Source organism: Hibiscus syriacus, unplaced genomic scaffold, assembly GCF_006381635.1.
Source record: "Hibiscus syriacus cultivar Baekdansim isolate YM2019G1 unplaced genomic scaffold, ASM638163v2 tig00110940_pilon, whole genome shotgun sequence".
NCBI lineage: Eukaryota > Viridiplantae > Streptophyta > Magnoliopsida > Malvales > Malvaceae > Hibiscus > Hibiscus syriacus.
The window spans coordinates 137706-162321 of record NW_024062923.1 but is presented as its reverse complement, the minus strand read 5'-3'; the positions used below and the strand labels follow the sequence as shown (position 1 = coordinate 162321).

Genomic DNA, 24616 nt, shown 5'->3' with positions numbered 1-24616 from the left:
GGTAGTCGACTCAGGAGCAACACACCACATTACTCCTGATGTAGCCAATGTTTCAAATCCAGCTGAGTTTAGAGGTTCAGGTAAGCTCACTGTGGGAAATAAAGTTTCTCTTGATATACATAACATTGGTAGTACGGTTGTTGCTTCTTCTTCAAGAACTTTTGTTGTTAAAATGAGTTATTACACGTGCCTCAGATAACCAAGAATTTGCTTTCAATCTCTAAGCTTGCTAGGGTTAATGTTGTCTTTCTTGAGTTTCATGCTGAGAAGTGTTACGTTCATGATGAGTCTTCTAAAGAAATTCTTCTGCAAGGTGAAGAGAATGGAGGGTTTTATACCTTTACACTTGGTTGTAAGCATATGGAAGGTCGTGATGATGCAGCTCATCTCGTGTCTGCTGGCTTGTCGCGGTCTGCACTTTGGCATCACCGCTTAGGGCACCCAGCTAGTTATGATATGAATAAAGTAGCTAAAGAAATTGATGTAAAGCTTGATTCAGATGTTAATAAAACTTGTGTGGCTTGCTTTATGGGCAAAAATCATAAATTGCCATTTTCTTCATCGAATACCCAGCACACTACACCATTTGAGCTTGTTTTCTTTGATTAGTGGGGGCCTCCTCACGTTAATCATGGATTTATCTCCTCAAAGATAAAGCACAGGCTTATGTAGCATTTCAGATGTTTCAAAAGCTCATATATAATCAGTTTGGAATGTCAATCAAGGCAGTTCAGTCAGATTGGGGTGGTGAATACCGTGCTCTCTCATTGTTGCTAGCCAAGTCTAGAATAGTGCATCGATTATCTTGTCCTCACACGTCGGAGCAAAATGGCATTGTTGAACACAAACATCGTCATATAGTGGAGCTCGGTCTTGTTCTACTAGCTCATACATCCTTGCCCATTCGGTACTGGTCTTATATGGTGGTGACTGCTGTCACCTTGTTAATCGGTTACCTACAACAGTGCTTGAAGGAATGACATCGTTCAAGAAACTGTTTCAAAAGAATCCAGAATATGCTTCACTAAAGGTCTTCGGGTATCAATGTTTTCCACATTTGAGACCCTTTCAGAATCATAAATTATCATTTCGATCAAAGGCTTGCACTTACCTTGGCTTCAACTCTCAGCATAAGTGATATTAGTGTCTTGCGAGTGATGGTAGAGTTTATATATCTCGCCATGTTGTGTTTAATGAGATGGTGTTTCCTTTTGCAGAAAAAGTAGTGGTTAGCTCACAACATCATTCACCAGGGTTACAGTCTCAGGACATTCCTATTGTTGTTGATATAAGAAATTAGCCAAACAGTGTTATTCCAGCTGGGACAGTTAGTAGTATACAGTGTGAAGGGGATGATAGGGCTATATGTCAGTCACAGCTGCAGATTCCTAATCAGTACGGTAGTACACCACTTGTTGCTGAGGAAGTTACAATTGGTGTTAAAACAGATTATTTTTTGAGTCCAGTTATACCTTATAGTATATATAGTACATATGGATATGTTGAAGCAGGAGGAGGTACAAACACAACTACGTGCAGTAGGTTGCCAAGCAATTCGTCATAGAATTGTCACCCCATGCTGACACGTAGCAAATGTGGGGTGTTTAAACCTAAATCATAATCTAATTACTTTGAAAATGAAATACCTCTACTGTTCAGGAAGCATTACAGTCTGTTAGCTGTGTAATAACTAACCAAGCTTATAACGTACATCTACTTAAAAATACAGTAACTTCATGAGGATTAGTAAGAACTAATAACTTTTGTTTAAAACAAAAAAGGAAATTTTGGTCGGATTGGAGCAGTGATGCATAGGTTGTAATGAGAAAAACTATGTAATTTGATGAAGAAATGAACTTCCTTTTGTACTTTACATTCATATTTTTTTCTTTTGAAGAGAAGATGATTGTTCATGTACATTTATTGATCATGCTATCAGAAGACACTAAAATTCGTCCGTTTAAATTATAATATATATATATATATATATAATTATATAACAACTTATAGTATACGTATATATTATTATTTCAGGACCAGTGCTACATATGGCCCAAAGCCATTACAAACAAATCCAGTAGCCCGTTTACGAGACCCAGTAGCCCAGCAGAGACCCAACAGCACGTGACCCAGCAAGCTAGGGTTCCTAGAACCCTAACGTCCCTCCTCAGCGCCGCAAGCTTCATCCAATAAGAGTCTCCATACCTCACGCCGCCGTTGCCATTTTCCACAGCATCACTCCAACAACCCGAACTCCACGCCGGTTTCCTCGGAACAGTCCAACACGCCAGCAAACATGAAGCGTTAGTATTCTACTAGGAAACAAACACAAAAAATAGGGGTATTCAAACCCTATAAATAAATGTAATCATCTATTTATAACACAATGATTGATACAAGCAAATATTTTATGAATATTTCAGTGTTACGAGCAACTCATAGCATGAAAAAACATAACCATTAAAGCGTTTCTTTTGTAATACTTCGAAAGAATATAAAGGTAAAAACTTCTTACCAGTTCGGTTTTTGACATTGTGTGTGGGGGGCTTGTGTTTTCTTTTTTTTTTCTTTTTAGGGTTGGTTCGAAACACCAATGACAACGGGGGAGGGTATCGAGATATTTATTCTCAGATCTAGCCCTCCCCTAGGTGTTTTTGAGAAAATCGTTCAGATTTTCGAGTAGTGGGTAAAAAAGGGTTTCAAAAACACAAATTTTTTTTAGGATCATCGCTGATGAACGGAGGTCGGTGAGGTGGCTACGGTGGTCGTTTTCTGGAAATGGGGCTTGTGTTCTTCATGGTCGAAAAATATGGAGAGAAAAGGAGAAATGGGGAGAGGGCTCGTTTGGTGAGTTGAGAGCAAATGAAGCTTTCACACTTTCTTTTTAACTCTTATACTGACCCATAAGCGTGGCCCGACCCGAGCGGATCCCCTAGGGGATCTGTGTGTTTTAAAACAGAATGGAGAAATCTCCATTTGGTCACTCCGTGTTTTAAACTATTCAATTTCGCCCCTAAATCAATTTTAATCCTCAATTGGCTTCAAATTTGGCCACTAATTTTGCTTTTATTTTATTTTAGTCCCCTATTATTATATATATATTTAATTATATTTTTACTGTTATTATTTTTTATATTTTATTTTGTTATTCATATTTTTGTATATATCATTTTTTATTTTACATATATATATATATATATATATACTTATTTTTTTCATTTACCATATTTTCTTTATTTATTACTACTATTATTATTATACATTTCGCATATCTTACTTTATTTTATCTTTTATTCTTATTTTTAATACATCATTTTCTTTTTTATTTTTTTCTCTTGAAATTTAAATTCTTGGCATAATTATTTTGTTTATTCTTTTTTCGTTTTATTTTATTTTATTTTATTTTATTTTATTTTTCTTTCTTTTGTACTTAATATCTATTTTCCCTCTCTTGCATTTATATATATATATACTTTTATCTATTTTATTTATTTGTTTTTATTTAGTATATGCTATTGTTTCACATATTTTTTTATCTACTTTAACATTTGTATATATATATATATATATATATGTATATGTATATTTTACCTTTTGTTTATATTTTCATGTTTTTTATTTTTTCAGTATTTTAGCCTCTATATATATACATACCATTATCTTCCTTTTTATTTCTTTTATTCTTTTATTATTATTTTTCTTTATCCTTTATCCTTTTTTCTTTTATATTTGTTTAATTAAATCTAACATTCTTTTTTAAGGGTACAAATTCAAATTCGTCAAAGGTAAGTAATTTAGCTCGTTATTTTACCATTTAGTTTAAAACTACAATTTTCTTAATTTAAGACAACTGAAAATTATATAGTACCGAAAGGGCACTTCAAGGGTGCTAACCCTGCCTTGACTGTAATCGATTCCCGAATCCGACACATCTTTGGTAAGATGTATATCAGGTAAGATGGTGTCTGATTTACCTAAATATCATTTTAAAATGATCGGTGGCGACTCCAACCCATTTTCTAAGTCAAAGCCCAATTCCTGGCCCAGCCGAAAGACGGTTCCGATAACTTGGCGACTCCGATAGGGAAACAGGTAAGTGAGTCAGGCTAAGGTAATTTCCAGTTGTCTTTTTAACAAAAAGGGTAAGTTTAAATTTTAAGGTAACATTTTGATCCTTATTGTTTACTTTTGATTATATTTTTCGAGTAAATAGTTGTGCTAATCGTTTTCTAATGATTTCAGCCCCTAAAGAATTTTCATCTAAGGCTCTAAACCCGAGCTCCAAACCTGTTTTAAGTGGGGGTGAAAGCGACACCTTCGTGTGAATTTATTCACCGTATGGGCCTAGCAAGTAGCCTTCGGGATTCATATACCTTATGTCTTCGTGTGAATTTATTCTCCGTATGGGCATAAGGGAATCTTTCCTCCCGAGTTTAACTTAGTCCACACAAGCTTATAATGGGCTTAGGACTAAAGGTCTGGTAAGCCCAAGAGGGCGCCGGCAAGGAAAACTCGGGTACCGTTTCTAGAACCTAAACCGGGAGACTATGGAGAAATAGAGCCTACCCCAAAACCCCATTTCAAGCCCTAAGACATTTTTGCCCTGACCATGTTGTTTTTTTTCCTCATGCTCTTCTTTCTTTCTTTTGTCATTTTTTTGTTTATTTATTCACTAATTTGTTGCCTTTGTGTTTATTTTCTTAGCATTTGTATCATAACAAGAGATCATTGATCCCTAAAAAGGTATTTGCTACACACAAAATAATCTAAACTACTGGACAAAGGGTTTGTAATAGAAGAGATGAAAATGCAGAGGACAGTCTACAAGGCGACTATGTGTCATATTTAATCCAAAAGACGTGGTGCCCACAATTGAAGATTATATCACTCTATTGCATTATAAAGGACTCAGAATGAACCGGGTCTACATCAAGCACAATGAAAGTTTATCTTGGAAGAACTAACTGGCAGAGGTTGCATGGGAAAGATGAAGGTTATTGATCTTGGGAGTCCCTTCAAAGACAACAATGGTAAAACGATAACTGAAGTTGGAGACCATTACTGACGAACTCAAGAAACATACAAATGAACTTTATATAGTTCCTATAAGTTAGGGGCTCCGATGACGTATTCATGCTCAACAAAAGATAAATGTCCGAGATGCAGTCATTCGAGACTTCTTGGGCAAGTACAAAAAGCAACTCAACATTTGCACGGTTCATCCAGAGAAGTCGGAGCAGTTCGACAGATTATTCAATCGGTGACTGAAGAACGCAGAAGACTAGTCAGCATGTCAAAAGCTGTCATGATATTTTTGGTCTCTTAATAGATAAAACACTCTTGTCCCCAATAAGGATTATTCATAATAACATACACATTTTTTTGGATCAATGCCTCAGACATTTCATGCATCATGTATTTAGACATATTTTGTATTTTGTTATTTTCTTTGCATTCGCATTAACTAACGAAAGAATGGTTCAAAAAAGGAATAAATACTGGATACACCACCTCAAGCGTTGGACACACCCCATCCGCAAAACACCCGCTTGAAAAATAGGCGAATGAAGACCAGAATCATACAAATCGAAGAGAACATGGCAATGCTGCATAAAGAATTGGAGGACAAAATGGCTCAGAACAGTCAAGGTATCATGGAGTCCATCAAGAAAAGCACGGAGTCCTTAGTCGACCAGATCGTGGCTAAGTTGTCTGGTTTACAACAACAAGCAAGTGTACCCGGAGTAGGTGTATCTGAGGGGATAACCATACCACCGACCCCACAAGTGGTTGTCTCATCCGGGATCTTGCCCGGACTTCAAGGTGACTCATCTGCCGCCAAAGGGAAGGTTGTATCGGTTGCAAATTTACATACTTCTTCAGCAAATCTTGATAGTCATCCAGATAATTGCCTTATCCCGGATTTTGACGAGGAGAACAAGGCAAAGAAGATGGAAGAAAAGATCAGGATGTTAGAAGATAAAATGAAGATGGTCCTAGGGAACCATGATTATTATTGAGTGAACCCAATGGAGCTAAGTCTGGTGCCAGATTTGGTGCTTCCACCAAAGTTTAAGGTCCCTGAGTTCGAGAAGTTTGATGGGAATAGTTGTCACTCAGCCCACATCACTATGTTCTGTCGGAAGATGACGAGATATGGGGGAAATGACCAACTCTTGATTCACTGCTTTCAAGAGAGCCTGTCCGGTTCAGCTATCTGGTGGTACAACCAGCTCAACCGAACTCATATCAAGACATGGAAAGACTTAGCCAGGTCTTTCTTAGAACAGTACAAGCATATCAATTATATGAGATCAGACCGAGTTATACTGCAAAGCCTGAAAAAGAAGCATAACGAAAGTTTCCGACAATATGCACATAGATGGAGGGATCTGTCTGTAGAAGTTCATCGACCTTTGGATGAAAAAGAAACTAGAAAACTGTTTGTACAGACCTTGAAGACGCCTTACTTCGGGCACCTGGTGGCAATTACATCAGGAACTTTCTCAGATCTAGTTATGGCTGGTGAGATGATCAAGCTAGCCATAAAACAAGGAAAAATCGAAGGAGAGAACTCCAGTGATAAGCCTCCCATGAAGGACAAAGAGCTAGAGATCAACAATATCAACACCTACAATGCTAACAAAGGTGTTACAATTTCAACCACTGTAGTTGTATCATCCGGTATTTCTAAACGAACTCAAAGAGAACCAAGGAACAAAAGGGAATCTTACCTGACTAATTTGGGGATTAGACCTCATAATGTCTTTCATAAAAAGACTCGCATCAGTCCAATCCCAATGATATATGAGGAGTTTCTCCCAACGCTAGTTGAGAAGAATCTTGTGACTCCGGTTCAATCCAAACCTAGAGAGGCCACATATCTTGAAGGTCATTATATTAACGTCATATGCAGCTATCATATTGGGAGCTCAGGGCACACCACTGATAACTGTAGGGCACTGAAACGTAAGGTCCAAGATCTAATCGATTGCAGACAGGAACAGCTTAAATCGAAACTTCGAAACTTCGATGATCCTAATGAAAAGAAATAATAATTAACTGATCACCCATGTAGTTTATCTTTTTTTTTTAATTTATTAGTCTAAGTTCGTCTGTTAAGATTTATGTCTAATTTGAATATATATATTGTAAAAAAGGATGACGAAGAAGCAAAGGGAAAATTAATAAAGCAGGCAGGCAGGCTGCATAATTGTTGATAAGAAAGTAGCATACGACTAGACCAGGATATGACACTGATTTGATATCAAATTCAAAACTCATGCCAATGCCTCAAGAATCAATTTACGTTGCCTACTAAAAATTTCGAATTTGAACTCCGACGACAGCAATTATTATTTTTTAAAATTTACTGATTTAAACATTAACGATTATATTAAAATAATTAAACATGTATTATCAAATAATTAAGGGTGTGTTTGGTTCACGAAATGTAAGATTATCAGTGAGAATATAAAATTAACAGGGAATAGGATTACTGGGAATGTTGTATTTTGTGTTTGGTTGGTTTAACATAAATATAAGATTACCGTATTTGGTGAAAGGAATAAAAGATTATTTGAATGTATATTTGACCAAATTGTCCTTATTATATATTTGTTTTTTTAACAAGTTAGAAAATATTTATATATTTTCTTTAAAAAATTTAAATTCATAAAATATATATATATATATATATTTTATAAAATTGAAAATATAAAAAGATTTAATGAAAGGGTAAAATTTTATTTTAACCCGTGAACTTCATATAATATTTTAATTATATATTTTTTATAAATTTAAAATAGTTTAAGGATAAATTTGTAATTTAACCTTCGTAGAATTTTTATTATTTAATGACAGAAGAATTATATTTTTGAAAGAAAACAAAAATTAAATACATTTTAGTCTAAAACGTCGGTAATCCAACAATACCTAAGGAAAATGAGATAATGACATTCCCGATAATATACCTCAAAAAATCTATTATTTGTAATAAAACATTACCGGAAATGAGATTTCCGACCAACCAAACATGAGAATGTGGATTTCATTCCAATGAGAATCCCACGTTCCTTAATCCAAACACCCATAAGCGTATTTTTACCAATCCCCAGTTACTTCAGCTTTTTTATTACTTCAACACCAAGTTCGTAGTTCATACCATCATCGAAGTGAAGATCAATAACTTTTGATTCATTAACTAACAATGTAATAGTGGAGAATAATTACAATTAAACTAATGATGGGATTTTGATCGAGAGTTAGGGTCTAAGGGAACAGCTAAATGAAACGGCAAGCTGAAAAACAAAAATCCATAGGAGGCGTAACAATAAACCTCAACTATTGCGGGGTTTGGGCAGCCAAACCGAGCCAAGATTTGTCGTCGGCGGGCTTGGAAGGCGGAGCTGCCGGGTTAACAATCTGGTACGGTGCGCTTGTGGTGATCCTGTCCTTTCTCTTCTCGAGGAAACGGTGGAGTGAAGCTCTCCTCGCAATTGGCAAATCTGCAACGGACAAGTAACCAATAAGAAACCCGGAAATATGAACTTTACTCCGACTATTGAAAGAACAAAGAGGACTGCAAGGCTTACCGCCACCGGGAATTGGTCGCAGAGGAGAGCGTACGCAGTCTTGTGTGGCGGTGTGGCTGAAACTAGCGGTAGGTGGAACTCCGGTACCGGATTCAACCGGTCTTCTAGCCATGCTATTGCTTCGAGAGTTCCCCTTGCCAGCTAAAAGCATGATTTCCTTAGCTTTATCGGCCGGGAAATCGTTGAACACAATCACTTGTCCACCGTAAAAGATTGTCATCTGTGCAGTTTGAGGCTCCGCCGCAGCCGCTTTGTTCACGGTGGTAACACTAGAATCAACCCTTTTCAGGCCATCGTCCTTCGGAACCGGTGGTGATGGAAAACCAGCTTGATTAGCGAACAGATCCATCGATCTCGATTTCCGAGCCGCCCCAACGTCGCGCCCACAGTCGCCACCGGATTTCTCAGTGACCGGAAACAAATTCATGGTGGGACAAGGACGCAGCATCTCCGGATTCCCTGCATACAAACGCACATGGTTCAAAATTCAAATTAGAATAAAATACACGTTTTTACTGTTTTGAGATCTGAATATCAAACATCTAAAAAAGAGAGAACTTACCATTAGCTTCAACATTGCATGTCATTCCCAGAGTCAGATCTCCAAAACTACCTTTCTCCTTCAAGTACTGACTCAAAAGGCTACAAGTTTGGCTAAACTTCGGCTTCTTCTCCGGTGAACAAGACATCCTTCAAAGTTCAAACAAAAACAGAATCCGATCCTTCGCTCCTCTGGGTTTTTTTCAGAGAATGATTTGGAAAACCAAATACCCTCGATTCTTTAATACTCAACAGCTAAAATCAAGCATCTGTTGGGAAATTATGATAGTTGGCAAAGCAAGAGCCTTTATTTATATGAGAAGACCGAAGCCGGCTTTTTTTTTATGTGTGAAAATAACAGGTAGAAGAAGAGGAAGAAGGTGGGTTAAAAGCACGAGGAATAAATGATGCTTTGTTTAAGCTTTGCAGCTGCCCTACAGCTTCAATTATCTTATTGTCTCCTCTGTTCCGGATTCTCAACGCGTGTTGTTTTGTTCATTCATTCTTATTAATCACTTAACCTAAATTATATCTTACAATTGTTTATTGTACAAAATATAAATGGAAAATCACCAACAAATGGTATTTTAGTAAAACAAGTGTATTGATTAAGCACGTATCATATAGAGTCGAGGAATTTGACTCAAAATTAAAAATTAATCTATTAATTATTAATAATTTCGAGTTATTCGAGTTGTATTTTCCTATTAGATTTGAACTTAAATTTTATTTGAATCGAATCGAATTTATAAAATTATAACTCGAAATTAATTCTAATAAAAAATTCTTAAGTCAAATAAAAAAACCAATTTTTTGAATTGAAATGAGTTTTGTTCGTTCCTAAAATACCGTTGTGCCCTCGCTTCCTTGAATCTGAAAAATAGCGGCAAGCGCATGTTCATTCCTCAAATAATATTTGGACACGTGGTAGTCCAGACTCTCCCAATTGTGCGCTTCAACTTTGGGTGGGTCCTACATCTGATTTCTTATGCACCATGTTTATCGTATCCGGACTAATTTAACATATAAATTAAGGTAAATTACATGTTTAGTATCTAAACTATCAGTTTTTGTTCATTCTATTATCTATTCTTTTAATTTTTCAAAATCATACTTAAAGTTTAGTTTTGTTTCATTTTATTACTCCGTTCAAAATTTAACATTAAGTTTTGAATTTTTTTGAAAGTTTAGGTATTAAAACATATCAAAATTGATAGTTTAGATACTAAAAGTATTAAGTTTTTAACGACATGGTACAAAAATGAAATAATAACTAAATGTAAAGCATGATTTTGAAAGAATTGAAAGTTTAAGTACTAAAATGAACTAAAAGTAATAGTTTATAAATTATATCATATGTCACCAAAACTTTGAATAGTGTATTATTTTATTATTAAAATATTAATTTGTTTAATTATAATGAATTTATTATAATTTAGAAGGCGAGAAAACATGGACAAAACGTGTTGCGATTATTTGTGCTTTATTATTTTAGTATTTAACTCTAGAAGTATATTAATTTTGTCACTAAATCTCTAAATGATCTACTTTTAGACACGATATTTTTTATCGATGTTGGTAGTGGATCATTGCTCATCATTGATCACCATTCGCTGTAAGATTAATATCAAAACGTTCACATTACACTCATATTTCTTTTCATGATATGAATTTTTCACGAAACTCACTTAATATCGATGAAATTAAACAAACAAAATTACCATTTTAGGGATTTAATTGTCTTTTTTGAATTTGGGGATTTGAGGGTTTTTTCAAAAATTTGAATGGTGAGAAGTATTACTTCGAGGAGAGAACAATATACCTTAAAATTAATCTCATCAAAAGAGATCAGAGTTGTTGACTTTGAATGAAATACATGAAAAATCAATTAGATAAAAAAAGATGACTGAAATGTAAATATGTTAATGTTAGTATTGACGGGTATTACGGCCGTAACATAAAAATTCAGTGGCTAAAGTTGAATTTTTTAAAATCTAGTGACTCGTAGTGAAAGTTGGTGTAATTAACCATTTAAATTAAAAAAATGGGAAACAATTTGGGAATTTGTAATTAAAAAAGAGAAAGGGCCGTGTGAAACTCGTGTGAGAAATTTTGTTAAAGAAAAGGCGGAAAAAAGAAGGCTCGTGTGAGAAATGCAGATGAGAAGAAAAGGTATGGTTGTAGTGGGTGCACATGCAATGCACAACTCTTGCATTTACACGTGGCAGATAATCAGAGGCGGTAGTGAACATAGCATTTTTCTCGTGGCGGTGCATGATAATTGCCGCCTTTTCTTTTGTTAATATTTTTAATCTATATTTTCTCCAACCAAAGTGGGTCCCTGTTTCGTACACCAAATTGAATTTTTTTTAAAAAATTATTGAAATAAACAAAAGGTTAAACTATGAGTTTAGTACCTAAAGTATCATTTCTGGTCTGTTTTACTATATTTTTTTTTTCAAAATCATATATGTCGTTTAATTTTTATTTCATTGTAGTATTTTTTTCGTTAAAAAACTTAACAGACGAGTTCGTTTATCACCGCGTCTACAATTGTAGACCGTCATATATGTCAACTGATGAAGCCTGAACTTTTCAATCCGCACCTGTTCGACCCTCTGAACTCGATTTCAACCTTCTGAACTCGATTTCAAGCTTCATTTATTCTGGAAACACCTCGATCTTCTCGAATCGACGATGGACTCTTTGATTTCTTTATTTTTCGATCTCAGTGGTTCACCTTCCAGTGGGCATCAAACTAAACTATGTTGGTCGATTCATCATTCTATCATGGTCCCCCATTCGAATTTGTCATCAGTCTACCGAAATTATGTCACGTCAGTCCGTCTGTTAAGTTTTTAATGACGCTATACTAAAATAAAACTAAATTAAATGCTTATTTTTTTAAAAAATAAGCATTTAAAAATTAAGATATATTAAAACTTATAATTTATATACTAAACGCATAATTAATCCTAAATAAGAAGAATATTAGAAGAACAGCAAGGAAAAGGAGTCACGGGGGACTCCGACTCGACAGACGTGTAGAAGGAAGGAGCATCGAACACGCGATTGGCGTGTCGGTTCTTTAGTTATTTGACGAAGTAACCCTTCCTTTTTTGGGGAAAATAACGGCACCGTACCTAGATGGTTTTTTTAGGACGGTTTGAGGGACAATTGGATTTGATAAAAAAAATCTATTTTTTTTAATTTCGAGTTATTTAAATCAAGTTATTTGAATCAGTTCAAATTATCTATTCGATGTTTAATTTGAATTGAGTTGAAATTTTAAAATTTTGAGTTATTCGAAAAACTAAAAATTTGATTAACTATTTTAGTAATTTTATGATTTAATCCACGCTTTCTATATTCCTTAAACTTCTCTTTCATTTTAAGTAAATTTCTATCAAATTTGAATCTCGTGCTCCTAAACCATCATAGAATATTTATGTACTTTTAATTTCTATTTTTGATGACAAGTTTTCTATTTTTTTAATTTAGTATGTAAACTCTTCACGATTTCTTTGTTTCTTCAATTCATCATTCATTTTAAGTATTTTTTTCAAAATTTAAACCACATGCTCATACACCATTATAGAATACATGTGTAATTTCAATTCTTATATTTTACTAAGAATGTACACTTTTTTATTTGGTCCCTTAACTTTGAATTTTATTCAATTTAATCTTTTAACTACAATTGTTTACAAATTCTTTCTTTACATTAATTCTTTGACTCATTTATATTCTCATCAATACTTTACCTCAAAATACATTATTTATATATAATATCATAAATATATTTTATAACTTTAAGTTATATTTGATATATTAAATAACATTATAATGTAAAAAATATAAAATATATGTATATATATTATATGGTTAGAGAAAGTCAAAACAATTATAACCAAATCATACTATAAAACTATAAACAACTATAATAAAATTTATATAGAAACTCGAATAAATCGCCTTAACTCGAAAATTTTTTAAGTTAAAATTAAATTATAAAATACCACTAGTGAACTCAAATAACTCAAAAATATTTATTCAACTCGACCGGACTTAATCGAAAACTCGACTATATTGCTAAGGAGGGTCCACTTTGGGAATACAACACTGAATCCTTGGAAAGTTGTACATCCCAATAAAGGTACGAACAGTTGTTGGGGCTACTATAGGAATGTCAGGTGGGTCAAACTGAGCGGCACACTGACAAATTTTAATGCAACATAATAGGTCTGTCTAATTTAAGATTGATAAAGTACGTGATCGAAATTATTATAAAATTATAGTATATTTTGTTAGATATAATTTAAAATATTAATATTTTTTATAATATTTTTCGATTAATAACAAAAAATGTTACTTTATGTATAATATTTGTAGTTAAACTGAAAATGTTAAAAATCTACATTTTAAATTGTGTCTAATAAAAAATTTATAATTTTTATAACATTTTCGATCACGTTATTTCATTATTTCCTTAATCTTGAATTAAACTATCCTAAGGCAGAACTACCCTCGATTTCCATCTGAAGTACCCCACACCATGTGATATTCCTTCTCTCACAAGGCCAATGGACCACCTTGCAACAAATCTTGAATATCCCCACACGTCTTTAAATGATGTAGTTTTTGTTTACGCAACATTTACCATGTATATCGTGTTTCACTGTCGTGTCATGTGAGTTTTGTAGTGGTTGATGTGTCGTTTATTCACCAAATAGGATTTTGGGTATCAAATTATTGTAAGAAATAGAATGGCGAAATCTTTGGTCATAATCTACAAAAGATATGCTACCTCATTTACATTACATTCCAATTCGTCTAAGGATGATCATAAATCTGAATCGGATTAAGTTTTTGACTTGTTTAAATTTGACTCGAATTTATTTCTTTATCGATATATAGTCGACCTGAATATAAGAAAGTTTAACTCGACTTTAAAACTACACTTGATTTGGAGGTAAAAGTTCACATCTGATTCAATCCACCCTACCTGACATACATATATACATAAATTCTTATTTTTATTTGATAAAATAATGATCTAATTGAAAAAATATATATATATATATAAAATCCCGAGTTGAATAATGTATTTTTTATCTTAAATTTGAACTTGATTTGACTTGACATTACTTTTAAACTATTGGATAAATTACGCGTTTAGTATCTAAATTATCAGTTTTGGTTTATGTTGATTCCTAGAATTTCAGTTTTCAAACTATACCTAAAGTTTTGTTTTTGTTTCATTTTAGTATCTCATCGTTAAAAACTTTAGTTTTTTGTTTCATTTTAGTACCCTATTCAAAATTCAACGTTAAGTTTTGGAAAAAAATTGAAAGTTTATGTACTAAAATGGACCAAAACTAATAGTTTAGATATTAAACATGTTAAGCTTTTAATAGAGGGGTATTTTTACTATCCTAGTATTTCCCAAATTTTATCTTAGTACGTAGTTAACTCGTTCTTTTAATCATTTCACCAAGTTGAACACTGAATATCAATTTAAATCTAACGTGAATTATGTTATATACACGTGTGTTTTTTAATTAATCACTGGTATTCGATTTATTGGCCGACTAATCCAGATCAGGTACTGCAGAGGCGATGACGACCCTCCCAATCTAATTTGCTCCATTCGCAAACGTCAGGATTTGAACCTATGAGTTTGCTTAAGGGACCTAGTGTCTCATCTTACTAGACCAACTAGTTGTTGGTTAAACACGTGTTTATTTACTATACAAATTGTCTTGATCCAACGTGCATGAACAATGTCTTTAAGAGATAAAATTTCTTTGGGATTCCCAATGAGACAGTGGGAGAGAGGCGATCATATGATCATGTTATAGAAAGAAATTGGAGCCAAAAGGGGCAAGATTTGAACAAGCCCCACTGCTCCAATCTTGTTCCTCATTTCAGATATACAGTTTTAAGCCTTCCGATTTTGATCCCACGAAGAACGGTTGCCGGAGATGATGATCCACCGTCTTGTCAGACACCGTAATCTATATCTGTTGCATTCTGGGCAGTTGAGAGCTTTACGAGCCTTTCGTCTTCATCGTATATATCAAGGTTTTCACAAGGAGCGGGGAATATGGTCCCGATCACGCGACCTTGAACGAATGCACATTGGAATACGTGCTTCTTCTTATACGTAATCCCCACGTTCATATCCCTAAAAGTCACGTTCCTGACCGGGATGTCTTCGCTGCCGTGTATACGAACGGGCACACGGACTCCTTCACCGCGTACCCCGGTGAAGCTTATGTTCTCGAGTACCGGGAGAGCGTTCTTGTCAAAATCTAAGTCGGGGTGCTCGTTGTAGTCTGTCTTGACAACGATTCCGACTCGAGCATCGTTGAATGTCAGATTCCTGTACGTTATATCTCTTACATATCCACCTCTTCCGGCAGCGGTCTTGATTCGAACCGCACGTCTGGAACTCCAGACAATGAGGTTCTCCACGGTAACATTCGATACCCCACCAGACATCTCGCTGCCTATCGATACGCCGGCACTGTGTATATGTTCAGCCAAGAGTCAAAATGTTCACTTAACCAAATACAAACAGGGGCTGATAAAAGGTACAGTAAAAACGCATTCTAGACTTGTGATACAAGAAATGCAGAGCAATTTCCTCTGTACATCAGTGAAGATGATATGCACAGTTAAACGTTCAAAAACTCCGGTCGTGTAACAGAACGGGGAGGACAAACGAATAGAAATACCGAGAAACTTCACCTGACCATAGAGCGGACAATGAGGTTCCGGATGAGAATGTTTCGAGAGGGTCGTCCATAAGCTATGCCATACTGATCCCAGCCACTCTTTATTGCAATTGCATCGTCACCGACGCTTATGTAGCAATCCTCTATCACCATATCCTCACACGAATCTGTTTATGCCGCATACGACTTGCATTTAGTTACATTCGGAATGAACTAATAACCATTTTTCCAGTCTCGAATTCATTCTACGGATTATCGACAAATCTTGCACCGCAAGCAACTTAGATGTGGAACAAACACTTCTAAGCAACTACTAATTGTATGCATGAGAATTGGGTCTACAGCCTTGGCTACCAGAAACTTTCACAGACAAGTGTTTAATTTCTATTGTTAGGGATTACTTACCAGGATCGATTCCGTCGGTATTCGGGGCTTCAAATACGGGTGCCAAGATGGTAACGTTCCGAACTGTTACGTTCTTGCAGTCGTAAGGATGAAAAGTCCAAAACGGAGAATCACGTAAGGTTATATTAGCGATTACGATGTCGTTCGACCACATTATCTGCACAAGAGGACCTCTGGTGTGGTTGAGTAGCTTCTGACGATACTTTTTCCACCATGACTGACCCTGTCCATTTATGGTACCATTATTCCCTGTCCATTTGCAAAGATAAAGGGTACAATCAGACTCGACGGGCGACGACTGATCCATATAGAACAAGGATTGCAGTGTCGATTCGTAAAGAAAAACGGTAAACCGGACTCGAATATACATTACATGTGTTGCTTGCAGCCAATCAAATTTCCCTATTAACCGATCAGATCCACATTACATGTATTACTTGCTGTTTAGTTCTTTTACTGAAGATCACACCGAGACTCATTTGATCAGCTTAAGAAGAACTATTGCTAAACGAATCGAAATTCGAAATCGCAAACCAACCAGTTATAACGACATCTGTGAGGTTTTGGCCGTGGATTAAGCTTCCGTACCGAGGTCCTCGATGCTCTCTTCCGTATCCGTAGGACGGCAACGGAGGCATTAACGGCCACCGGTTCTCATCCTGTATAATGCCAGACAAAGAATCCAACAAGATTTCCGGTGTCTTAGACAAAACAGCTGAATAATTGGCTACAACAAAGAAAATTCACTTAAACTAACATCATTATACGTTCATGATATGATATTTTGAGGAAACCAACCTGGATTCCAATAATCTCAGCATCCTCGGCCAGAAATAAAGTCATATGACTAGTGAGATTAAACGGCGCCGTGAGCCATTTCCCCGGCGGGACATTGAGCCTCGCACCGCCTTTCTTCCCGAGCTTCGAGATCGCCGAGACAGCCCTCTCAAACGCCGCCGTATTATCCGTAACCCCATCCCCAACAGCACCAAACTCAGTCATGTTAAAATCGAAAGCCCGACCCTCGGACATAGTCCGACCCGGCCAAACTTTCCCAAACATCGAGAACCCAGCTCCAACAATATCCCGTTGCCATAAAAAGACAGAACCGAAAGCCGAGATCCAAAGGACAGTGAAGAGAGTTTTACGCGAAGACAGGAACGCCGGGAACCGCCCCACCGGTAAAACCTCCGCCATTTTTGGTTGAAGAAACGATTTTTAACTGTTGGGTTTGAAACATGGAAACAAAGGAGAGATCCTTTTGTAAGAGTAAGAGGGCCAAAGGGTGTATTTGATTTTTGGTGAGATGTTAGTGATATGTAGCCGCTGGATTTGTTGATCGGAAATGGAGTAGATTTCAATTCAAGGGGGAAGCTTTGATGGTCAATGGAGATGGTTGAGCGAGTACATAGATTCTAGTTTGGGCAGGTAGAAGATTTTGACTTGATTTATAAGACTATGATTAATTGTAAGAGATGTAAATGTCATTTCCGACAAGAAGGAAGTGAAATCCGAGGCTTCATTTTACGGCAACGAGAAGCAATGTCACATCATCCACCAGTAAGCAGCGGCAGCAGTAGGTGAACAGTTGAGGAGTTGCAATCTATCAGTTAAATAAAAGGAATTTTTTTTAAGAAAACCAGTAGGTTGTAGATTTTATCAAGAAATTTAATTTGATTATTATTAATTTTATATTTTAAAAATTTTATGTTTATCAGCAGATTAATTTTTAACTTGTTATTTTATTAGTTTATATACTATACGTAAGTTATAGATTTAATTTTATCGTAAAATTTAATCATTTTTATTTATTTTATTTAATCATGTTATTATTATTATATTAACACTATTTTTTTTTATCTTTCCGATTCTCAAGGCTTCGCTTTGATTAATTTGAATCGATCCGGGTCACACACATGTTTTTGGTGGGTAAGTCTCCCAACAGAAATTTTTATTCAAATATTAAACTCATTTTCTATTCAGACATTTTTATTAAATTTGATCGAATTATAATTTTTTATTTTTCAATATGGAATTAATATTTTATTTTATCTCTTTAACTTGTGACATTCTTTTTTATTTATTCCCATGACATTCTCGTCATCAATTATCGTCACAATTATATACCCTACTTATTCTATTCATTGGAAGGCTTGACGTAAAATTAGATAGTTAAAATATCGTTTTAATATCATTTGACACGAGACCATTATATTTAAAAGAAACATATATGACAAAATTTTCAATACTTTGTAAAATCCAAGACTTTTTTAGGATTAATTATAAAATAATTGTCTAAATTTACTTAAATAGGTGTTTAATTTTTTTTTCAAATCATCTCATTATCTAAAATTAATGTTTGTAACATTATACACACGAGTGAATCGAAAAAAATTCAACTCTTATTTTGAAAAAATGGTATACAGTAGAAACTCTTTAAATTAATACTCGGTAAATTAATAAACTCTCTAAAATAATAAATTTGTCCGGTCCCGACTTGGGCCAATGTAAAATTTAAAAATCTCGATAAAATTAATAATTCATGGAAACTGAAAAAAATATATTACACTCTATTGAAATATGATTCAATAGTTGTCTGTTTTCCTTTAAAGTTCAAGTCTATTTAGAGCTCATCTCTAACTTTTCTTTTTGCATCCAATAGCTCAAGTGTTGTATTTTTGTATTGTATCATAAAGTTGTGAAGAGTGTTCGACGCCATAAGTGCTTCCTTTCGCGTAACAGGCTCCAAAGACACCGTATCATCTTCGCTGTCATCCTCTGCATTGTTCTCAATGATAGTACCCACAATATCTTCTAAACTCTGAACCTTCGAACATGCTTCATTTTCACCTGGGTAGTTCATTAGATTGTCGATATCCATCTTATTACGATAGCCACATTGATTGATCATAGGTTCGAGGTCTTGAGTTTCTTCATCAAAAGTGGATTCATCCAAATTTCTTGCAACGTCACTAGCTGAACGAATTTTACAGTGTCGGAAGCAATTCACTATTGTTTCTTTTCGAACATCTATCGTCCAAGCTGGGATTGCCAAATTGATAGCATCAAGGACATTTATCTTCCCTGGATCAGATTGTCCCACCTCATAACCTTCCAATATTTTGCGGTAAAACCTTCTACGGTAATACATCTTGAAAGCTCTTATTATCCCAACATCGCAAGGTTGAATCTTTGATGTCATGTTGGGTGGCAAGAAGAATAACTCAACGTTTATTAGCCCTTCAATATTTCTTGGATGTGCTGGACAAATATCCACCACAAGTAGAACCCTTCTACCATGCATCATTTGGTCAAATGAACGAACATATTCATCAAAAAGCACACTAGTCATCCATGTTTTTCTGTTAGCTCGATACTGACAATCCAAGCTATTCATGTTGACATTCTTGAAGAAATGAGGCTTTGCATATTTCCTAATAATCCATAGAGGGATTTTTTCAGATCCATCTTCATTGCAACAAATAACTACCGTCAGCCTTTCTTTATCTTATTTTCTTCCTTCAAGTTGTTTTGTTGCCAGTGAATGATCAGCTTGTAGCCTATAAAACAACCCAGTTTCATCCATATTGAAAACATCTTTCATAGGGAACTGATCAATTTTCTCCCGAATCGATACCAATTTCTGCTCCATGTCTTGTACATCAACAGACCCACTCTCGCCAAAACGACGAAATGACTTTATGCCATGTCGGTGCTTGAATTTCCCAAGCCATCCTATAGAGAAGTTAAAATATGAATCATCATGAGGGTACACGAGTTTCATTATATCTCTTGCCTTCTGCAAAATTAATTCTCCTGTATATTCACACGTTCTTGATGTTGGAGAAACCACTCATAAACAACCTTCTCCATGTCAGGATATTTTATTGGTTTGTGTCTTTTGATCTCTGCTCTTCCCTTTTCTATTTCAATAGAGAGATAGTCATCTGACCGCTTAAGTGTGTTTGATATTGTTCCTTGACTAACTTTCAACTGAAATTTTCCCTCAAGCCATCTCTGCAAGTCTTTTTGTGTGCTTGTAGGATTATCTCTCTTGTACTCACACAACTCCTTACTTATTTGATCTGACATAGTTGATTTTGCAACACCTTTTAGATGAGAAGCCATCTTGTGAGATATGGTTTGAATACTCTAACACATTCATGTAATTTATATATGCCAAACTTGCTTAAGAATACATTGAACACATTTGCTCCTCTTGTTTACATTTACTGTACTTCAAAAGTCATTATTGATTTCCAATGCATATGAACACAGTAGTTACTAATTTACGTTGAGTCCTAAGGTTCGCTGTAACGTAATTCTAAGAGGCATAAACTAATTTGCCTTTTTGTTTGGTATGTACAGTATAATTACTTAAAAACTCTTTAAATTAATAATTATTAATTTATCGATAAATTAATAACTCTCTAAATTAATAAATTTATTCGATCTTGACATTATTAATTTATAGAGTTTTAGCTGTAGTTAAACTTTTTTTAATGCAAAAATGAATGTCCTTTATCCTTTCAAAGCATTACACGTACACCTTTGTGGATTCCACTTTTAGGGTTAGGGGATGCTTGACTTTCATTTACCCTGAATTTTATCTTATTCGTGTGAACGTCATGGGTGACAACATAACCACAGGAAGCAGTTGAATTCAAACACGAGAATGAAGCCAAAAGGTTTTTTGCTTGTCTGAACTCTGAAACATAGTCCTTTCTTTGTCAGTTAAATCAACCAGATAAATCCAGTATCCAAGAGCAAGGAAAACCAAACATGGCATCTGCATCAGAGATTGCAGCCAAGTTGAAGCTGGTCCCAAACCCTGAGGGCGGTTTGTTTTCTGAACCTTTCAGGGACACCTCCATCTTCCTCTCCAAATCTCATCTTCATCCTCAATGTAACAACCTTATTCATTTTGTTTATGCTTCATCTTCTTAAATGAATTTATCAAACATATGACAGTAGTTTCATTGCAGACAAAGTCGATCGTGAAGTAAGCACATGTATCTACTTCATGCTACAATCCAGAACCGTGTCTCGTCTTCATAGGACACCATGTGCCGAGACCTGGCATTTTTATAAGGGAGAACCTCCTACGGTAATTGCCGGTCACGTGAAATTTCTTGGTCTTTTGTTCCTGAATGTGTAATGAGAACATGTTTGAATATTCGATACAGATCGTAGAGCTGGACGAGAAAGATGGGAAGGTGAAACTAACATGTGTTGGACCTGATATAGTAGATGATCAGAGGGTGCAATATACTGTACCTCCATATGTTTGGTTCCATCAAAGGCACATTTCCGGTGATGGGGGAGTTACCAGAGCTGAACCGAGAGATCCTGAGGCTCACTACTCCCTTGTGAGATGCACCTGTGCACCCGCCTTTCAGTTTTGAGACTTTCCAGCTCGGTTAACGGTCCGAGCTCGTCGCTAGATTTCCCTATTACGAGACTATCGTTTCTTTCCTCTCCCTTCCTGATTGAAGGCTTGTGGATCTTTGGTGCTAACAAGCTTTTCATATTTTTGATTGCTGTTTGTTGTGTAATAATTTGTGATTAATTTGTTACTTTTAAAACTTCATTAGATAAAACAAAACTTACTCTAACGCTTCCACCTTGATATTTTTTGTGTTCCGATCTGAATCTCAAGAATAACAATAATTCTTTTACCAGATCGTTCGATTTATGCATAATTGATTGTTTAATGAATGATACTTCAAATATTTATGTTAAAAGTGTTGAAACTCTCTTGATAATATTAGTGGTGTATTGTATAATCGAGTAAAATTGATAGATATTATTTAATGATGAAACACGATATCAGCATTAACTGATGATTTACAGCTCTTGAGAGAAAAGATGATGAACAAGTTCTAGTCTAAAAAACTCTCAATTATCATCCTCAAAAACACCAAAACTCAAAACATTTAATAGGGAGGATTCAAAACGAAGAAGCAACACTGAGAGAAGATCAGTGCAAACATGTATTTCCCAAAGCTATGGCTGTCATCTTCATGAAACAAAGCAGATTATATTTCCAAAACAATATCTGCAATTAAGAACAGAAAGAATCAAGTTAAACATTCATTGATTTCAAATTAAGATTTGAGTTCTTCAAGCGTATATGTTTGTTTATATCAACTTACATTCAGAATCTGTTTTCACCCATTTACTTCCATCGTCTGCCTTTTCTGTCTTGTCATCTCCATTGACAGTCCTGGCAAAATTAGCACTGCTCTCTAGGGATTTCTTGGTAGTCAATTTGGTGCCATGATTTTGTGGATATATCTTCTTGTGAAGCATAGTTTTCAACATCTGGAAACAGCTCAAAACGTTTAATTATACTTGATTAACAATGTGATTTACTGCTGTGATTGATGTGTTTTTTTTAAGTACCTTCTCCATTCTTGACTCCATGGCTGGATCCCTTAAACTAATGGGAGCCGGTGAGAATCCATTTCTACAAACGAACATCTTCTTTAAAAGAAACGGCAATGATTTCTTCCCTATTGCAGCTTTGGAGTTATCCAAGCTTACATCTTTCCCTCTACTGTGGACTAAACTGGTGCAGCGGTAGTCATCGGAGAATCCAGTATTGCAAACCCTTTCTTCAGCAGGAGCTTCAGGATCAGCCGATGACGGTGATGGTTCGACGTGTTCTTGAAATATCAAGAACTCTTTCTGAAGCTTCCCTACTTCTTCTGGTGTAAGACCGTGTAGATGATTAAAATGAATATCTTGTTGTGTATTTGGTTTCTCCGGTTCTTGTTTGATCTTGTTGCCGAATGTTCCGATTGCTAGCAGTCCATGAGGCCAGTCGCTGAACTCTTCTTTGCAAGGCTGTTGCGGGGTGGTGTCTGTAAGATGACGACGACGACGATGATCAGCAACGAAGATCAAACATGTCAGAGACAAAAACATGTATGGGGACCAAACATGGAATCAAAATGTACTTACGATTGTCTGGTACGATGTTGGTGGTGGGTTTCTTGCCGGTGACCTTGTTTTGGACCCAGCTGAATATCTGCAAACAAGAAAACAAGACAACATATGAGCTTAACCAAAAGGAGAATGGAGAGAACCCAGACTGTTTATGTAATTCTGATCTTAGTTCTTCTAACCTTCATTTGGGAAATGGCGTGTGACAGTGAAAGCTTAGCTTATCTGCCATGGAGTGGTAGAGATTTGATGTATATGAAGGTGGTGATACCGCAACTGCGCCGAGTCGAGACATGGTTCAAGTTCCCAAACACAGACTTTGCCACCTCAGTTCCCCTCCAATCTCCTATTCTTTGACACCTTCTTTTTCCAGCTAATTATGTCTTTTTCCCATTAATTTAAGTTTTTTCCCCTTACACTACAAGTAATAAAATAATTATTGTTATTTTTTTGAGAATTTGAGTTCGAATACTATAAATGTGAGGTAAATAATTAAAATTTTATCTTTAAATATATATTGTTCTGTACTTACTACAAATTAAACAAATTTCTTTTATAAGTAGTCTTATATAACAAATAATTACATATAATTTATCACCTTTCTCATTTAAGTATCTAAAGTATTTTTTAGTCGAAATAAGTATTTAAATTTATATTTTTGGTCAAAATAGGGACATAAAGTATTCAATTTATTTCATCCAAGTAATTAAAATATTCTTTAATTAATGTCACATATCAACTCTTTTAGAATTTAGATGAAAAAAAATTGAATAGTTTAGTACCAAATTTGACATAAAATACTTTAGGTATATATTTTGACTAAAATATATATTTATTTTAATTTAAAAATAATTGAATTATTTAAATGAAAAATAGAATATAATTTAGATATTTATTTATGATATAAGTCTTGTAAGTATATTAAGTTTATTATTATAAGTATATAAATGTTTTTTTCATTAATTTATAAGTATGTAATTATTATACATAATTATAAGAATATATGACTTTTTTCATTTAAATTAGTATGGGTGGTCATAAAGATATATTTAAAATATTTTTTTAATTATTTATAACCTGCATATATTTTATAGATATGATTATTTATTTTTTTAAAATAATACTCTTCTTATTCAATAAAACTACTCTTTATGAGTTCAATATATAAAATTTATTAAAAACATCTTAAGTTGATTATTTGAAGTGATGATGGGCCATTGAAAACCATGTTCTCGTGGTCATGTCTCTCACCTACTGAACCACCAAGGATCTACCTCCATCTCGCAACCACCACCGCCGCCGCCGCTAAGGACACCCTGATTTGGAAAACATCCCATTTACCCCCCACAAAATCCCCTAAAACTATATACATGTACACATATAATGATA

The 24616-nt window shown here is 34.9% G+C and overlaps 4 protein-coding genes across 4 annotated transcripts; 1 reads left to right on the top strand and 3 right to left on the bottom strand.

Annotated features, from left to right (window-relative positions):
- Nucleotides 1-8176: 8176 nt before the first annotated feature.
- Nucleotides 8177-9347, bottom strand: LOC120147401 (protein TIFY 10A-like). The gene is made up of 3 exons (XM_039160773.1): nucleotides 9157-9347; nucleotides 8595-9053; nucleotides 8177-8507 (listed from the first exon to the last, which is right to left on the bottom strand). The coding sequence occupies exons 1-3, from the start codon at nucleotides 9281-9283 to the stop codon at nucleotides 8344-8346; spliced, it is 750 nt and encodes a 249-aa protein (XP_039016704.1). The 5' UTR covers nucleotides 9284-9347; the 3' UTR covers nucleotides 8177-8343.
- Nucleotides 9348-14965: 5618 nt separating this feature from the next.
- Nucleotides 14966-17693, bottom strand: LOC120147400 (probable polygalacturonase). The gene is made up of 5 exons (XM_039160772.1): nucleotides 17078-17693; nucleotides 16818-16938; nucleotides 16280-16528; nucleotides 15888-16041; nucleotides 14966-15663 (listed from the first exon to the last, which is right to left on the bottom strand). The coding sequence occupies exons 1-5, from the start codon at nucleotides 17474-17476 to the stop codon at nucleotides 15138-15140; spliced, it is 1449 nt and encodes a 482-aa protein (XP_039016703.1). The 5' UTR covers nucleotides 17477-17693; the 3' UTR covers nucleotides 14966-15137.
- Nucleotides 17694-18902: 1209 nt separating this feature from the next.
- Nucleotides 18903-20407, bottom strand: LOC120147614 (CENP-B homolog protein 2-like). The gene is made up of 3 exons (XM_039160941.1): nucleotides 20108-20407; nucleotides 19877-20075; nucleotides 18903-19606 (listed from the first exon to the last, which is right to left on the bottom strand). The coding sequence occupies exons 1-3, from the start codon at nucleotides 20405-20407 to the stop codon at nucleotides 18903-18905; spliced, it is 1203 nt and encodes a 400-aa protein (XP_039016872.1).
- A 643-nt stretch (nucleotides 20408-21050) lies between these two features.
- On the top strand, nucleotides 21051-21697 carry LOC120147615. Its single transcript, XM_039160942.1, has 3 exons — nucleotides 21051-21185; nucleotides 21265-21386; nucleotides 21466-21697. The coding sequence occupies exons 1-3, from the start codon at nucleotides 21062-21064 to the stop codon at nucleotides 21682-21684; spliced, it is 465 nt and encodes a 154-aa protein (XP_039016873.1). The 5' UTR covers nucleotides 21051-21061; the 3' UTR covers nucleotides 21685-21697.
- The last annotated feature ends 2919 nt before the right edge of the window (nucleotides 21698-24616 follow it).

Excerpts from the sequence above, each read along its gene's own strand:
- LOC120147614 (XM_039160941.1), bottom strand. The coding sequence starts at position 20,407 with ATGGCTTCTCATCTAAAAGGTGTTGCAAAATCAACTATGTCAGATCAA. Across the intron at positions 20,076-20,107 it reads TTCTCCAACATCAAGAACGT|GCAAGAGATATAATGAAACT; the intron begins GTGAATATACAG and ends ATTTTGCAGAAG. Across the intron at positions 19,607-19,876 it reads TGATCAGTTCCCTATGAAAG|ATGTTCGTTCATTTGACCAA; the intron begins ATGTTTTCAATA and ends TTTTTGATGAAT.
- LOC120147615 (XM_039160942.1), top strand. The coding sequence starts at position 21,062 with ATGGCATCTGCATCAGAGATTGCAGCCAAGTTGAAGCTGGTCCCAAAC. Across the intron at positions 21,186-21,264 it reads ATCTCATCTTCATCCTCAAT|ACAAAGTCGATCGTGAAGTA; the intron begins GTAACAACCTTA and ends GTTTCATTGCAG. Across the intron at positions 21,387-21,465 it reads ATAAGGGAGAACCTCCTACG|ATCGTAGAGCTGGACGAGAA; the intron begins GTAATTGCCGGT and ends TATTCGATACAG.
- LOC120147401 (XM_039160773.1), bottom strand. The coding sequence starts at position 9,283 with ATGTCTTGTTCACCGGAGAAGAAGCCGAAGTTTAGCCAAACTTGTAGC. Across the intron at positions 9,054-9,156 it reads ATGCAATGTTGAAGCTAATG|GGAATCCGGAGATGCTGCGT; the intron begins GTAAGTTCTCTC and ends GTTTGTATGCAG. Across the intron at positions 8,508-8,594 it reads GCGACCAATTCCCGGTGGCG|ATTTGCCAATTGCGAGGAGA; the intron begins GTAAGCCTTGCA and ends TGTCCGTTGCAG.
- LOC120147400 (XM_039160772.1), bottom strand. The coding sequence starts at position 17,476 with ATGGCGGAGGTTTTACCGGTGGGGCGGTTCCCGGCGTTCCTGTCTTCG. Across the intron at positions 16,939-17,077 it reads CTGAGATTATTGGAATCCAG|GATGAGAACCGGTGGCCGTT; the intron begins GTTGGTTTCCTC and ends GGCATTATACAG. Across the intron at positions 16,042-16,279 it reads TACCGACGGAATCGATCCTG|ATTCGTGTGAGGATATGGTG; the intron begins GTAAGTAATCCC and ends CGGCATAAACAG.